Here is a 15366-nt window from a genome sequence, read left to right as displayed (position 1 = left end):
AGTGCGGGGGAATGGGACTGACTGGATTGCTCTACAGGGAGCTGGGGCGGACTCCATGGGCCAAATGGGCTCCTTCTGCGCCATTATGATTCTATGGCCTTTCTCCAGACCAAAAAACAACCGTTCACCACTACTGTCTGTTTGCTGTCACTTAGCTAATTTCTTATCACTGCTGCCATTGTCGCTTTTATTCCGGGGGCTTCAACTTTGTTGGCAAGCCTTTATGTGGCACTTTGTCGAACGCCTTTAGGAAATTCATGTACACCATGTCAACTTCATTGCCCTCATCAACACTCTCTGTTACCTCATCAAAAAAATCGATCAATTTGTTTAAACATGATTTGCCTTTAACAAATCCGTGCTGGCTTTCCTTAATTAATACACACTTGTCCAAGTGACTTTTAATTTTGTCCCTGATTATTGTTTCTAAAAGAATGCCCACTTCCGTGGTTGTAGTTGCTCGGTTTATCTGTATATCATTTTTTGAGCAAGGGTGTAACATTTTCAATTCTCCAGTCCTCTCACACCATTCTCGTTTCTAAGGAGGATTGCAAAATTATGTCCAGTCCCTCCGTGATTTATTTCTACACTTCCCTCAGTATCCTACGATGCATCCCATAAGGTCGTGGTGACTTAGCTACTTTAAGTTCAGCCAGCCTTTCTATTACCTCTTCTTTATCATTTTTACCCCATCCATTATCTCCTATACCTCCTGCTTCAATATGTCTATGGCAGCATCTGCTTCCTTGATGAAGTCAGATGCAAGTACTCATTTAGCACCTTAGCCATGCCCTCTGCCTCCATATGTAGGTCTCCTTTTTGGTCCCTACTCGGCCCCACCCCTCCTATTACTACCCGCTTACTATTTATATGCCAATAGAAGACTTTTAGAATGATTTTGTTAACTGCCATTCTATTTTCATACCTTCTCTTTTCCCCTCTTATTTTCTTTTGCAGCTCTTGCTTGAGCTTCTATATTTTGCCTGATTCTCAGATGTAATCTCGATCTGAAATCTGTCATAAGTGCTCTTTTTCTGCTTTTTCTTACACTCTATCTCTTTCGTCATCCACGGAGCTCTGACATTATTTGCCCTACCTTTCGCCCCAGTGGGAATGTACCTCGACAGTATCCAAACTATTTCCTCTTTAAATGCAGCCCATTGTTTGATTACAGGTTTGACTGCCACTCTTTTGATCGCATTTACACGGGCCAGGTCTGTTTTGATTACACGGAAAATTGCCTTCCACCAATTAAGTATTTTAACTCCACATTGCTCCCTGTCCTTTTCCATATCTAATCTAAACCTTATGATATTATGACCATTGATCCCTAAATATTCACTTTGCTCCTCTTGTCCTACCTCATTCCGCAGAACCAGAGCCAGCAATGCCTCCTCTCTCATTGGACTGGAAACATACTGATCAAGAAAGTTCTCCTGAACACTCTTCAGAAATTCTTCCCCATCTCTGCCCTATGGGGTTTCAGAGTGTATCAGGATTCTGCCAGGTGTGTCTGGCATTTCACAGTGAATCATGGTCCTGCCAGGTGTGTATGGGGAACATAGTGTATCAGGATCCTGCCATGTGTGTATGGGGTTTCACAGTGAATCAGGATCCTGCCAGGTGTGTATGGGGTTTCACAGTGTATCTGAATCCTGCCAGGTGTGTATGGGGAACATAGTGTATCAGGATCCTGCCATGTGTGTATGTGGTGTCACAGTGAATCAGGATCCTGCCAGGTGTGTATGGGGTTTCACAGTGTATCAGGATCCTGCCATGTGTGTATGGGGTTTCACAGTGAATCAGGATCCTGCCAGGTGTGTATGGGGTTTCATAGTGTATCTGAATCCTGCCAGGTGTGTATGGGGAACATAGTGTATCAGGATCCTGCCATGTGTGTATGGGGTTTCACAGTGAATCAGGATCATGCCATGTGTGTATGGGGTTTCACAGTGAATCAGGATCCTGCCAGGTGTGTATGGGGTTTCACAGTGTATCAGGATCCTGCCAGGTGTGTATGGGGAACATAGTGTATCAGGATCCTGCCATGTGTGTATGTGGTGTCACAGTGAATCAGGATCCTGCCAGGTGTGTATGGGGTTTCACAGTGTATCAGGATCCTGCCAGGTGTGTATGGGGTTTCATAGTGTATCTGAATCCTACCAGGTGTGTATGGGGAACATAGTGTATCAGGATCCTGCCATGTGTGTATGGGGTTTCACAGTGAATCAGGATCATGCCAGGTGTGTATGGGGTTTCACAGTGTATCAGGATCCTGCCAGGTGTTTATGGGGTTTCACAGTGTATCAGGATCCTGCCAGGTGTTAATGGGGTTTCACAGTGTATTTGGATCCTGCCAGGTGTGTATAGGGTTTCACATTGTATCAGGATCCTGCCAGGTGTGTATGGGGTTTCACAGTGTATCAGGATCCTGCCAGGTGTGTATGGGGTTTCACAATGTATCAGGATCCTGCCAGGTGCGTATGGGGTTTCACAGTGTATCAGGATCCTGCCATGTGTGTATGGGGTTTGACAGTGTATCAGGTACTTGTCAGTTGTACTTAACACTTCACAAGTGATAGCGATCAGCAGCTGAATTTAGAGCACGTTTACAGGAAACAATAAAAATCATATTAATTGTAACTTGAATTGACAGTGAGTAGTTCAGAATTGATGACAAATCCAAACCACGTTCAATCCTGTTTACCCAGACTTTGCGCCTCTGATTCCCATATTCTGACAATCTCTAAACATATGGCTACATTCAATCATTCCGATTTTCCGAAGGTAAATAAACGTTTTTTAATCTCCATTCCATCACTTACCTTTCAGTTGACTGGGTATTTCGGATAAATCTCGTGCGATGTTCATGTAATCAACTGGATCAAAACCTGTTTAAATCAATTAACTTCATGGAATCATATCTGTGTAACATTATAATAAAGTCTGCAGTGTTTGAATCTGAATTTGCTTTCAGTGTGTGATTTTACCGTACCATGTTCCTGTATTTCTATCAGTATTTTGTTCAGCTTTGGTAACCTGTGGCGCATTTTCACAAATGATTCCCACATCACCCTTAGGGCCTGAGAGCCTTTATCCATCACCAGGTTTAGAAGAAGTTTGGAACTGTCCTCCCGGTTTCCCTTCTCCGCGAGCTCAGTTATTTTCTCTTAAAACATTAATGAATATATTGAGGACCGCATTGAAAGACAAACAGTGAGAATGGGAAGGAAATGATCTGCTCAGTGATGGGATCTCCAATTTGTTTTGATCAAAGAAAACAATCACAAGGCCGGGTACTGATCCATTCTGACCAGGGGGACAATATTCTGTAAACATCTTGATCCACTCATTAACGGGACATACATGTAAAGAAACTAAAATAAAATCAGAAATATCATTTCTGGAAAGTCAGGAATCACTGAGAATCTGCAATAGTTTCAATGGGATTAATTTTCTCTGCCCTTTCGTCTCTAACATGACATCAGATTACTGATTGATAAGATGATGCACTCGGTCTAATGTTAAGTGAGGGAAGCAGCTAGAAAACTGGCTGAGAATTTACACCGACTGATCAAAACAACCATTGGTGGTTATCGGTGTGGAGAATCGACCAGTAATTCTAACAATGAAAATTCCCTTCACTCTAATCTCTTGTTCCCCCTCAGTAATTGAAATAATATTTGGCACACCCGCTGCCAGTATGAAACCTCGATAACCAGGAGCACATGTCCAGCAATGGGGCACTTTCATCGACAATAGCCTAAATTTATATGTCGTCTTTTTTAATTCCATTTTTTAATTCACAGGATGTGGGCGTCACTGATGGGGACAGCATTTATTGCCCATCTCTAGTTACCTTTGAGATTGTAGGGGTGAGATGCCTCCTTGAGGCGCTGCTGTCTATTTGGTGAAGGTACACCCACGGTGATGTTAGGGAGGGAGTTCCTGGACTTCAACCCAGCGATGATGAAGGAACAACAATATATGTCCCAGTCAGGATGGTGTATTCCTTGGAGGGGAACTTGCAGATGATGATGTTGCCCTGCTCCTTTTGCCTTTGTCCTTCTAGGTGATAGAGGTCAAGAGTTCATGAGGTGCTGCTGAAGAAGATTGGCAAGTTGCTGCAGTTCATCTTGTAGCTGATAAACACTTCAACCACCTTCCGCCAGTGGTACTGGTCAAGTGGATTGCTTTGTCCTGGATGGTGTCGAGATTTCTTGAGTATTATTGGAGTTGCACTCATCCAGGCAAGTGGAGAGTATTCCATCACACTCCTGACTTTTGCCTTGTAGGTGGTGGTAAAGTAAATACTCGAAAATCCATTTGGGCATTGATAGTTTAAACTGCAAAAATAGCAGTGTGTTGTCACTGAAATCACTTTAGCGGCTTTAAGAATATTCAATAACTGTTTAGTAGCAGGCGTCTCGTTTGCAAAAACTACTGATAAGGAAGTAAGGAGGCAATTGGGACAGGAATAATAAACTATAAAATGTACCAAATGATCAAAAACTGCTGAGGTGTTCAGCCTTTCCTCACTGCAAAAACAACGGCCCTATCAGCGTTCGCCATTATTACACCACTGAAAATGACCACAACATCAGGATTTAGCACATGGGCATCTAAATCTGGACATCCTGAAGTTGCGGTATGTCCTTCCTTGCTCTGACACTGGCTGCGCCGTGGACGAGGGCTTCCCATTCGAAGAACCTAAAGTGCCAGGTGGGAGCTGATCACTCTGCTGCCTTGACATGGATTCCTTGGTATAAAGGTTGTATGTATCGCTTGAGGCTTGTGTGAATTGCTACATCATTATTATGGATTATAAAATATAACTTTTGATAACAAAATATGTAGTGTATTGCCCAGATAAGTCCTGTTCACAAAAGGCAGATCAAACCCAATCCAGCCAATTAATGTCCTATCAAACAACTCTCAATCTTCAGCAAATTGAGGGATGCAGTCATCAAAATACAGTCAAGCAGCACTTACTCACCATTAATCAGCTCACCGGTGCTTAATTTAGTTTTTACCAGGACCAATTGGATCCAGACCTCATCAGAGCCTTGGTCCAAACATGAACAAAAGAGTTAAATTCCAGAGGTGAAGGTAGAGTGATTGTCCTTGACATCAATGCAGCATTTTACCGAGTAGGGTTGAGAGAAAGCAGAAAGTATGTGTTTATTTTTAAGGAGGAAATGAAGCTGGAAAGGTGGAGCGATCTAGTGAGTGAATTCCAGAGCGTAGATCCTAAGGCAAATGCATGCTGTACCACCACTGGTAAGCAGAAGGTCGAGGGGTGCACAAGAGGCCAGAGATCGTGGAACAGGCAATCCTAGGCCTGCAGAAGGTTTCTGCACTGGAGCTGGATACAGAGATAGGAGAGGGCGAGGTGGTGAAGGAATTTATATTGGAAGATGGACAGAAGGCATTCGAGGACCGGGAAAGAGCACATGAGTGTTGGTTAACGGGGTTTGCGGCAGGACAGGGTACAAGCAAAGATTTGGATGAGCTGACGTTCACGGAGGGCTCAGGAAGTTCGGTCGGCCAGGGGAGCATTATTATGATGAAGGATAAAGGTGACAAATGCACGGATGAGGTATCAGCAGGAGATGGGCTGAGGTAGGAGTGGAGGTGGACAATGTTATGAAGGTGAAGATGTGGTATTTGAGATGGAGAGGATGTGGGGTCGAAAGCTTATTTCTAGAGAATATAGGATGCCGAGGTTGTGAACATTTAGGTTTAGCACCAGAGAGTTGCCGGGGAGGGGAATGTAATCAAGCGGTGATAAGACAGAGTTTGTGGGATTGATATTAGATGATGATTCAGTCTTCCCAATATTTAACTGGAAATCAATCAAACTAAATAAACGGCATGATCTAAAGAAATATACAGATGCTAACCAGTGCAAGAATATAAAAAGACTTAGCTACCAATCTCTCAGTCACTATCTCCATAATCAAACTACCACCAAATTAAAGTTAACCGACAATAAATTACAGAATGAATGAGCTCAATTTACTGCTGTTCCCTAGGGTCACAAAGTTAAGTTGTATAAGGCTAGATTTAGGTTAGATGTCAGGAGGTAGTTCTTTCCCAGAGAACAGTGGATGTCTGGAACAGGCTGGACCTGTTCAAATCAAATCAAATCGACTTTTATTGTCATTGTTAGTGCACAAGTGCAGTACAACGAAATGTAGGCTTACGGCTCCCGAGAGTGTACATTTGGATTAAGACATTTAAACATTCAACATACATTTGGCTTGTAGTATATTAACATAAACATAATCATAATAAAGTGCATTGGCAGATGTGCAGGCTTTAGAGTTTATTTGTGGAGTTCAGTAGGATGACAGCCCTGGGAAAGAAGCTGTTCCTAAATCTGGTCGTACGGGTGCGAATGCATCTGTAGCGTCTCCCAGATGGCAGGAGGGCGAACAGACTGTGGCTGGGGTGGGTAGGGTCTTTGATGATGGACTGTGACCTCCGTAGACAGCGTTTCTGGTATATGTGCTCTATGGTCAGTAGCCGGGTGCCGGTAATGCGTTGGGCAATTTTGACTACCCGCTGCAGGGCCTTCCGATCATAGTAGCTACAGCTGCCATACCATACTGTGATACAGTTTGTCAGGATGCTCTCCATAGTGCAGCGATAAACGTTAGAGAGGATCAGGGGTGACAGGTTACATCCCTTCAGCCTCTTTAGGAAATATAGGCGCTGCTGGGCCTTCTTCACCAGAGAGGAGGTATTGAGGGACCAGGAGAGGTCTTCCGTGATGTGGACTCCGAGGAACTTAAAGCTGTCCACCCTTTCCACCACAGCCCCATTGATGTGGATGGGGGGGTGACTTCCGCCTTTGGACTTCCTGAAGTCCACAATGATTTCTTTGGTTTTCTTGATGTTAAGGGCCAGGTTGTTATCGGCGCACCACTTCACGAGATGCTGGACCTCCTCCCTGTAGGCTGACTCATCGTTGTTGGTGATCTGGCCTACTACCGTGATGTCATCTGCAAACTTGATGGTGTTGGAACCATTAACAGTCACACAGTCGTGGGTGCAGAGGGAGTAGAGGAGGGGGCTCAGCACACATCCTTGTGGGGCCCCCGTGTTCAGGGTTAGGGCGGGGAGGTGTGGTTACCTAATTTGACAGACTGGGGTCTGTTTGTTAGGAAGTCCAGGGTCCAGTTGCAGAGGGAAGTGTTCAGGCCAAGAGTTTGGAGTTTGCTGGCCAGCTTGTTGGGGACGATAGTATTGAATGCTGAGCTGTAGTCTATGAACAGCATTCTGATGTAGGTCTCCTTACCATCTAGGTGATTCAGTGCCGAGTGTAGAGCAGTTGTGATTGCATCCTCCGTTGATCTGTTTGCACGAGAGGCAGGAACACTGGCTTTGATGTGGGCTAAGACCAGTCTCTCGAAACACTTCATTATGATGGGTGTGAGTGCGACAGGTCGATAGTCGTTCAGGCACGTCACAGCCGTTTGTTTTGGCACAGGAATAATGGTAGCGGTCTTGAAGCATGTAGGGACTACTGCCTGGGCCAATGACAGATTGAAGATGGCTGTGAAGACATCAGCCAGCTGATCAGCACATTCCTTGAGTACCCGTCCAGGGATGCTATCCGGTCCAGCAGCCTTTCGTGTGTTCACTCCGCGTAGAACACCCCTTACGTCGGATGTCGACAGAGTGAGCACCTGGTCTTCTGGGGGAGGCAAGGCTGTGGTAGCCGGCTCCCTGTTGTCCCTGTCGAAGCGAGCGTAGACGTTGTTAAGCTCCTCCGGAAGGGAGGCATCGCTAGCCGGGGGGCTGGTGTTTTTGCCCTTATAGTCAGTGATGGACTGGATGCCTTGCCACATGCGCCGGGTGTCCGAGTTGTTGCGGAAGTGATCCTCTATCCACAGTGTCTGTTTCCTTTTGGCATCCTGATACCCTTTTTTATGTTTCTGATGGGGTGGAGATCACCTCCTACAGAAGGTAGGTACTGCAGGGAATTCTGGGTCAGAGTGATCTCCTGGACTTTTTTCGATCGCCCAGATGGGTCGGAAAGGAAGTTCCCAGATTTTTTCCCCCAAATTGACCTGGAATTTTACCTGTATTTTTGCCTCTCCCAGGAGATCACATGGTTTCGGTTGGGGTGGGGAGGAGTGAATGGCCTAGAAATTCGCTATCGCCGTGCCAGGTCTTTAGCGCCCGAAAGTTAGCGCACGCCCGGATTCCCGTAGCGCCCGCCTGAAATTCAGTTGCAGCGCCCCAAGACGGAGGCGGGCGCTATTGCAGTGTTTGGCCGCCTCCGCTTGGGGCGCCGAAAGTCAATTTCAGGCGTCCAGCTGCCGCAGCGCCACCCGATGCGGTGCGGCAGGCTGGGGTACTGCAGGCCTCCTCCTTCTCTTAAGGAGGAGCTGCCTGCAGCCGTGAGATCGCCGCTGGATTCCCCCGGCAAATGAGCCCGGCACCACGGAGAAGTGCCGGGCTCGCGGGGGTCAGAGACCAATGCCGCGGGGGGGGTTGGTGTGGGAGTCCGGGGAGGAAGGTGCGGCCAAGCGGCCGCCGGGAAAGCGGCCGGCCGCACCTCCACCTTTATGCCCCGGCCTCTCGGAGCTGCAAGGCCCCGTTTTACAAACGCTCTTTGCGCCCGCTACGGGAGAGGTGGCGGCAACTGAATTTGGGTGTCGGGCCGGCATCGCGTTGGAACTGGGGCATTGCGCACACCGATGACATCATCGCTGCCGGCGCAGCGCTACCGGCTAATGCCACCATTTGCGCTACACTGAATTCCAGGCTACCAACAGCGCCAGCGCAAAAGACCTCTTTAGGCGCTAAGTGGGTGCTAACACCACTGAATTTCTAGGCCTATATGTTGTGATACACAAGGTATCGCAATTGTGTGGGACAGACTCAATGAAGTGACATTGACCAACAAGAGCACAGGACCAGGAAATGGCAGACTGAATGAGCTCAATCTCATATTATTCCTGGGGAGTGACATTCCCCACCAAGAACACAGGACCAGGAAATGACAGACTGAATGAGCTCAATCTCATATCCATTCTGGGGACTTACATTCCCCACTAAGAGCACAGGACCAGGAAATGACAGACTGAATGAGCTCAGTCTCCTCTTTCTGCTGGGAAGTGCCAATTCCCACCAAGAGCACAGGACCAGGAAATGACACACGGAATGAGCTCAATCTCATATTCCCTTCTGGGGACTGACATTCCCCACCAAGAGCACAGGGCCAGAGGATTTCCTCTTTTGCACTCAGTTGTCAACTTTTCGTATCATGGTTTCAGATTCACAATATTTGCAGTTTTATCCTCTATTCTCCCATTTGCCGGTTTCAATTCCATAACATTCTATAATTCTAAAATTTGATATTTTGTTAGTTCTGTGATGATAGAATAAACTAAACTCAATCTGCGTCTCTCTCACTTACGTGATATTCTTGCGAATTGAAATGGTCCTCTCCTGTTAACCAGAGACCGAGTCCCTCCACACCTTCTTCGATCGCCTGTTCTAGACTGTCCCGGTAGAATTTCGTCAACTGGAACAGCTGGTAATCGTCACACTTCGTCAAGAACCAAGTGATTGTAGTGTTCGGATCTGTGAACACAAATGGAGAAAACTAAATACTTTAACACTTTCTATCCGGGTGGCTATATTCCCTCTAATATCAAACGATTGAAAGCTCCTGTGAGCCACATTATCAAACAGCTTCTGATAACGCACATACACCGCAGGTTATATTTTGGGACAGTTGCGACTGCCAGTATTAAAGTCCTGTTGTTCTTGTACGGGTCCCTGCAGTGTCTGTGAATCTTCCCCTCTATCTCATCTCTGCTGCACGGCCAGCAATGCCCACCGAGAATTGTGATATTTCCCTTCCTATTCCTCAACTACTTCCGTACATAAGGATTTTATCTTAACAAAACTCCCGACACACCCTTCTTTTCTGGTGCCATCAGGGAACCCTTTCTTAATAGTGGCATCCACGGTTGTTTCTTTCTCCTCTCAAAACATTATGACCGGAATATTTTTCTAGAATTCTGTGAAAATCCAGGCAAATGAATGCAAAAGACAAGGCTGAAGCATTTGCAACTATCTTCAGCCAGGAGTGCCGAGTGGATGATCCATCTCGGCCTCCTCCTGAGGTCCCCAGCTTCACAGATGCCAGTCTTCAGCCCATTCAATTCACTCCACGTGATGTCAAGAAATGGCTGAAGACACTGGATACTGCAAAGGCTATGGGCCCTGACAATATTCCGGCAATAGTACTGAAGACTTCTGCTCCAGAACTAGCTGCGCCCCTAGCCAAGCTGTTCCAGTACAGCTACAACACTGGCATCTACACAGCAATGTGGAAAATTGCCCAAGTATGTCCTGTCTACAAAAAGCAGGACAAATCCGACCCGGCCAATTACCGTCCCATCAGTCTACTCTCAATCATCAGCAAAGTGATGGGAGGTGTCGTCGACAGTGCTATCAAGCGGCACTTACTCAGTAATTACCTGCTAACTGACGCCCAGTTTGTGTTCCGCCAGGGCCACTCAGCTCCTGACCTCATTACAGCCTTGGTCCAAACATGGACAAAAGAGCTGAACTCAAGAGGTGAGGTGAGAGTGACTGCCTTTGACATCATGGCAGCATTTGATCGAGTGTTGCATCAAGGAGCCCTAGCAAAACTGAAGTCAATGGGAATCAAGGGGGAAACTCTCCATTGGTTGGAATCATACCTAGCACAAAGGAAGTTGGCTGTGGTTGTTGGAGGTCATTCATCTCAATCACATGGCATCACTGCAGGAGTTCCTCAGGGCAGTGTCCTAGGACCAACCACCTTCAGCTGTTTCATCAATGACCTTCCCTCCATCATAAGATCAGAAGTGGGGATGTTCGCTGATGATTGCACACTGTTCAGCACCATTCGAGACTCGTCAGATACTGACGCAGCCCGTGTCCATATGCAGAAAGACCTGGACAACATTCAGACTTGGGCTGACAAGTGGCAAGTAACATTCGCACCACACAAGTGCCAGGCAATGACCATCTCCAACAAGCGAGACTCAAACCATCTGCCCTCGACATTCAATGGCATTACCATCGCTGAATCCCCCGCTATCAACATCCTGGGTCTTACCATTGATCAGAAACTGAACTGGTCGAGCCATATAAATACTGTGGCTACAAGAGCAGGCCAGAGGCTGGGAATTCTGTGGCGAGTGCCTCACCTCCTGACGCCCAAAAGCCTTTCCACCATCTACAAGGCACAAGTCAGGAGTGTGATGGAATACTCTCCACTTGCATGGATGAGTGCAGCTCCAACAACACTCAAGAAGCTCGACACCATTCACGATAAAGCAGCCCACTTCATTGGCACTCCATCCACCACCTTCAACATTCACTCCCTCCACCACCGACGCACTGTGGCTGCAGTGTGTACCATCTACAAGATGCACTGCAGCAACTCGCCAAAGATCCTTCAACAGCACCTTCCAAACCCGCGACCTCTACCACTTAGAAGGACAAGGGCAGCAGACGCATGGGAACATCACCACCTACAAGTTCCCCTCCAAGCCACACACCATCCTGACTTGGACCTGTATCGCCGTTCCTTCACTGTCGCTGGGCCAAAATCCTGGAATTCCCTTCCTAACAGCATTGTGGGTGTACCTATACCATATGGACTGCAGCGGTTCAAGAAGACGGCTCACCACCATCTTCTCAAGGGCAAATAGGGATGGGCACTAAATGCAGGCCTAGCCAGCGAAGCCCAATCCCATCAATGAATTTAAAAAAAAACTGTCTTATAGATACCAAATCACAGCTCACATGCCTCTTAAGATCCATATGTGTTTGGAGTGATTTGCACATATTACCGGCAAAGCACTCAATCCAAATTCCATTTCCTTTGAATATTTACCCGTTTTCATTTTTCTTTTAATAGCAAGTGACTTTATCGCTCACTACTTGAAAATATTTTCCTTCTTTCCTGGTAATGGCTTTTCACTATTTCATAATCTTGTGTTCCATCTCTAACAGTTTTAATAATTCCTCTCTCTAGTCTCAGATCCTGAAATTTCCCAACTTCCATTCCTATCAGCTTCTCACTGCTCCATTCATTTTTATGCAAAACCATTGTTGGCTATCGGTTCAGATCATGGCCATCCATTCCATTCTACCTGAACTCACTCTAGTGTCCCAAGAACGTGAACACTTCCCTTCTGCTCCAGCCCTGCCGCCGCACATTGAACTGCCCCATGTTGCACTACTGAAGCGAAACAGTGTAAAACAATCTGTAGATCACCACCTTGAATTACACTGAATGTACAGCATAGAAACAGCTCATTTGGCTATTTTAGTCTGTGCTGGTGCTTACACACCACATGATTCCCCTTCAATTCTATCTACGTCACCTCAGCCTTTCAGCCCCTCTTTACAATCTTTTTTTTTCTATCACGTACTCATCTAGTTTCCTTTTGAAAGCATCTAAGCTATTTACTTCAATCACTTCATGCGATAGCAAATTCCGCACTTTAACCACTCTTTGAGGGAAGAAAGTTCTGCTTAGTTCCTTATTGGATTTATTATTAACTGTCTTGTACTTATGGACCCTAGTTTTGAATTTTCCCACAAATGGATACATTCATTCCACATCTACACTGTCCAAACAATTCAAAATATTGAAGAACTCTATCAGGTCGCATCTAAGATCTTTTTCTAAGGAAAAGTCCTGATCTGTTCAATATTTCCCGACAGCTGTAACCCCTCAGTTCTAGTACCATCCTTATAATTTTTTCTGCACTTTCTTCAGTGCTTGAATGTTATTTTGTATATTCTGGATACCAGCACTGTGCACTGTACTCGAAGTACTGCCTGACCAGGTTTCTTTACAAGTTTAAAATAACTTCATTAATATTGAACGCTAAACCCCCAGAAATAAACCCAGTGTTTGTTGGGGTATCTAAATGTTTTTCTGACCTCTGAAACTGTTTTAAGGAGTTGTTTACCTGTATTCCTAGTTATCTTTCCATTCTATCTCATTCACTTTGTATTTTCTAAGGTGTAGGTGATGTTTCTATTTTTCCTACCAAAGTGCATCACCACAGTTTTATCTATTTTAAATTTCATTTCCCACTTAACTGTCCCATCTGCAAGATTACGAATGTGTTCTTGTACTGAGAGCTTGTTTGTAGTCTAGTGCAGAAGTCTTAAAATTCCCTTCATAAACTTAAGTTATCGGTTCCTACCATGGATAAATTCTGCTCTCCTTTCCTTTCCAGAGATGGTCAAACCCGTTCCAGTAGGTTCTTCCCTCTGGCACCATGGAGGAAACTTACCATTCGCGACCTGGTCAGGGCTTCAGTAGAGTACGTGTATCCCCCTGACTGTAAAATCTCCCATCACTATCGCTCTGCTATACATGTTCGCAACCTGCCCCTCACCTCAGCCAAACTTGGGGTGGTTTCCTGCTCCCTGGTGTCAAACTGTTGCTCAGGAAAACACTCCTCTGAATCACTGTCTCTATCCACCTTATAAGCTCCAATACCAAGTACATATTGGACAGTTCCAGTACTCAGGGGCTCCCTACAATTGTGACTGTGATGCCCCAGTGGAAAATCAGTCACTGCCCTCTTTTTACTCAGCTCCTGTCCTATTCCCTCACCCGGTGTGAGTTGTTGGTTCTTGCTGGAGATCTGGACCTTTTGTCAGGACGAACATAAAACTCTAAGGAATTTTGTGAACCAACCTGTGTCCATTCTCATTCTTCTTGAAGTTATTCGATCTTCTCCCCTGGTTGGACCTTCAGCCATTGTGGTGACAGGCGTTCCCAGATTCTTATTCCCTGTAATAAATGTAATATTAGGAGGGATAGATGAAAATAATAAAATGAGATGGAGAATATTGCCTTGTTAAACATGATATCAATCCCTCCTCCCCCATCAGTACAACAGCTGTTAGCTCCGGGATCGAGCATTTCCCGAGTGTTATGATCAACTCTCCACATCAGGTGTGACACAGACAGCTGCCCAGTGAAATCCAGTGAGTTCCGCTGATCTCCACAACCCAGTTCCTGACGGGTTCGCATCGGCCAAGACTCCGCACTGGGAGCGCCTATTGGTGAGATTTACTCACACAGTGCAGGCGAAAACCAGCCTTATTCCTGAGGTAGAGAATATTCTGCAGGGAAATATGGAGTGGGGCGATCATTGATGAATTGAATAATCCACCAGTAGGTTTTCGCAGTCTGGTGGAATTGGATTATTTTTAAACACAGATTTGTGTTGAATGACAAGATTGAGTTTTGATATTAAATTCTGGTGCTTTATGAATATGACATCTATCCACATATACAATATATAGCTGGGTGTGATCGCTCTGGTCTCTATGGGCAGTGACATTGTCCGTGTTTTCATGCAGACGTGTCCTGGTTGGTGTTTATATTTGAATATATTCAGCATATCTCTCATGGTGTCAGCACCGACTATTGATCACTGTAGGGCATTTACCGCTGTTCCACTAATATTAACACCAATGTATAATGAAGTGCATCATGTAACTTTAAATGTTAAGATGCTGCTCAACATTGATTTGTGGATTATCTTTAGGGGTCTTGCAATCTCAAAATTGGCCATGTATATATAAGTGGTGAATTTGCCTGCTGTTTAACAAACACAATTCTGCAATTGTACGCGTGTCTCGCTGTATGTGTGTCCACGTACGTGCGTTCAATCAAATTCTCAATCAGTGACCTTTCCTTTCCCCACTGGGGAAATGTAAAAGTGATTCAGTCTCGGATCAGTAATACCTCCAAAATGTAATTGAAGTTATTCTCCCGCATTAACTTATAACCAAGTTTGAGATCTTGTAAGATTCAGTTATCTGCTGTGTCACTCACGCTGCCACTGGCACAATAAACACACAGCAACAACAACTTACATTTCCATCGAAACACATCACAAGGTGCTTCACAGAAGCCAAGCATGACAAAAGATGGGCTCAGACTAAAGGAGGTAGAAGGAGGCGTGGTCAGAATGTTGGTCACAGCAGTGAGTTTCGGGGGGTTCTAAAGGAGGAGGGAGCTGGAGAGGTCTATGTGGGGAATTGATGAGCATTGAGCTGGGATAACGGAAGGTACAGCCGCCATAGACATGGGGAGGAGTGGGCGAAATGTCACAAGAGGCCAGAGCCGCAGGAATAGAGCGATCTTGGTGGTGCTGGATTGTAGGGCTGGAGGAGAATACAGAGACAGGGAGGGAGAAGACCATAACGGAATTTAAACGATGTTGTCTGTTTTAATTTGCATGTGCTGGGGATCCACGAGCCATTGCAAGTTCGCAAGGACAGGGGGGATCTGTGAGCAGAGTTTTGATG

The 15366-nt window shown here is 45.7% G+C and overlaps 1 protein-coding gene across 2 annotated transcripts in view; it reads right to left on the bottom strand.

Moving 5' to 3' along the window:
- LOC147093044 (NACHT, LRR and PYD domains-containing protein 3-like) overlaps positions 1-13826 on the bottom strand; it is a 64383-nt gene extending 50557 nt beyond the window's left edge. The window contains exons 1-4 of one of the 2 annotated variants that reach the window (XM_085976370.1): positions 13742-13826; positions 9434-9600; positions 2996-3167; positions 2826-2891 (exon numbers count right to left, since the gene is read on the bottom strand). In XM_085976370.1, coding sequence (XP_085832496.1) covers positions 2826-2891; positions 2996-3167; positions 9434-9600; positions 13742-13805 — 469 coding nt within the window. In that variant the 5' untranslated portion in view covers positions 13806-13826. The remainder of the gene's footprint in view (positions 1-2825; positions 2892-2995; positions 3168-9433; positions 9601-13741) is intronic. The other variant, XM_085976369.1, reaches the window with a different exon arrangement.
- Positions 13827-15366: the final 1540 nt, after the last annotated feature.

Source organism: Somniosus microcephalus, unplaced genomic scaffold, assembly GCF_052327205.1.
Source record: "Somniosus microcephalus isolate GS21.2 unplaced genomic scaffold, FLI_Smic_1.0 unresolved_chr2, whole genome shotgun sequence".
Classification (NCBI taxonomy): Eukaryota; Metazoa; Chordata; class Chondrichthyes; order Squaliformes; family Somniosidae; genus Somniosus; species Somniosus microcephalus.
The sequence above is the reverse complement of the archived record's forward strand: the minus strand, read 5'-3'. Positions and strand labels throughout refer to the sequence as shown.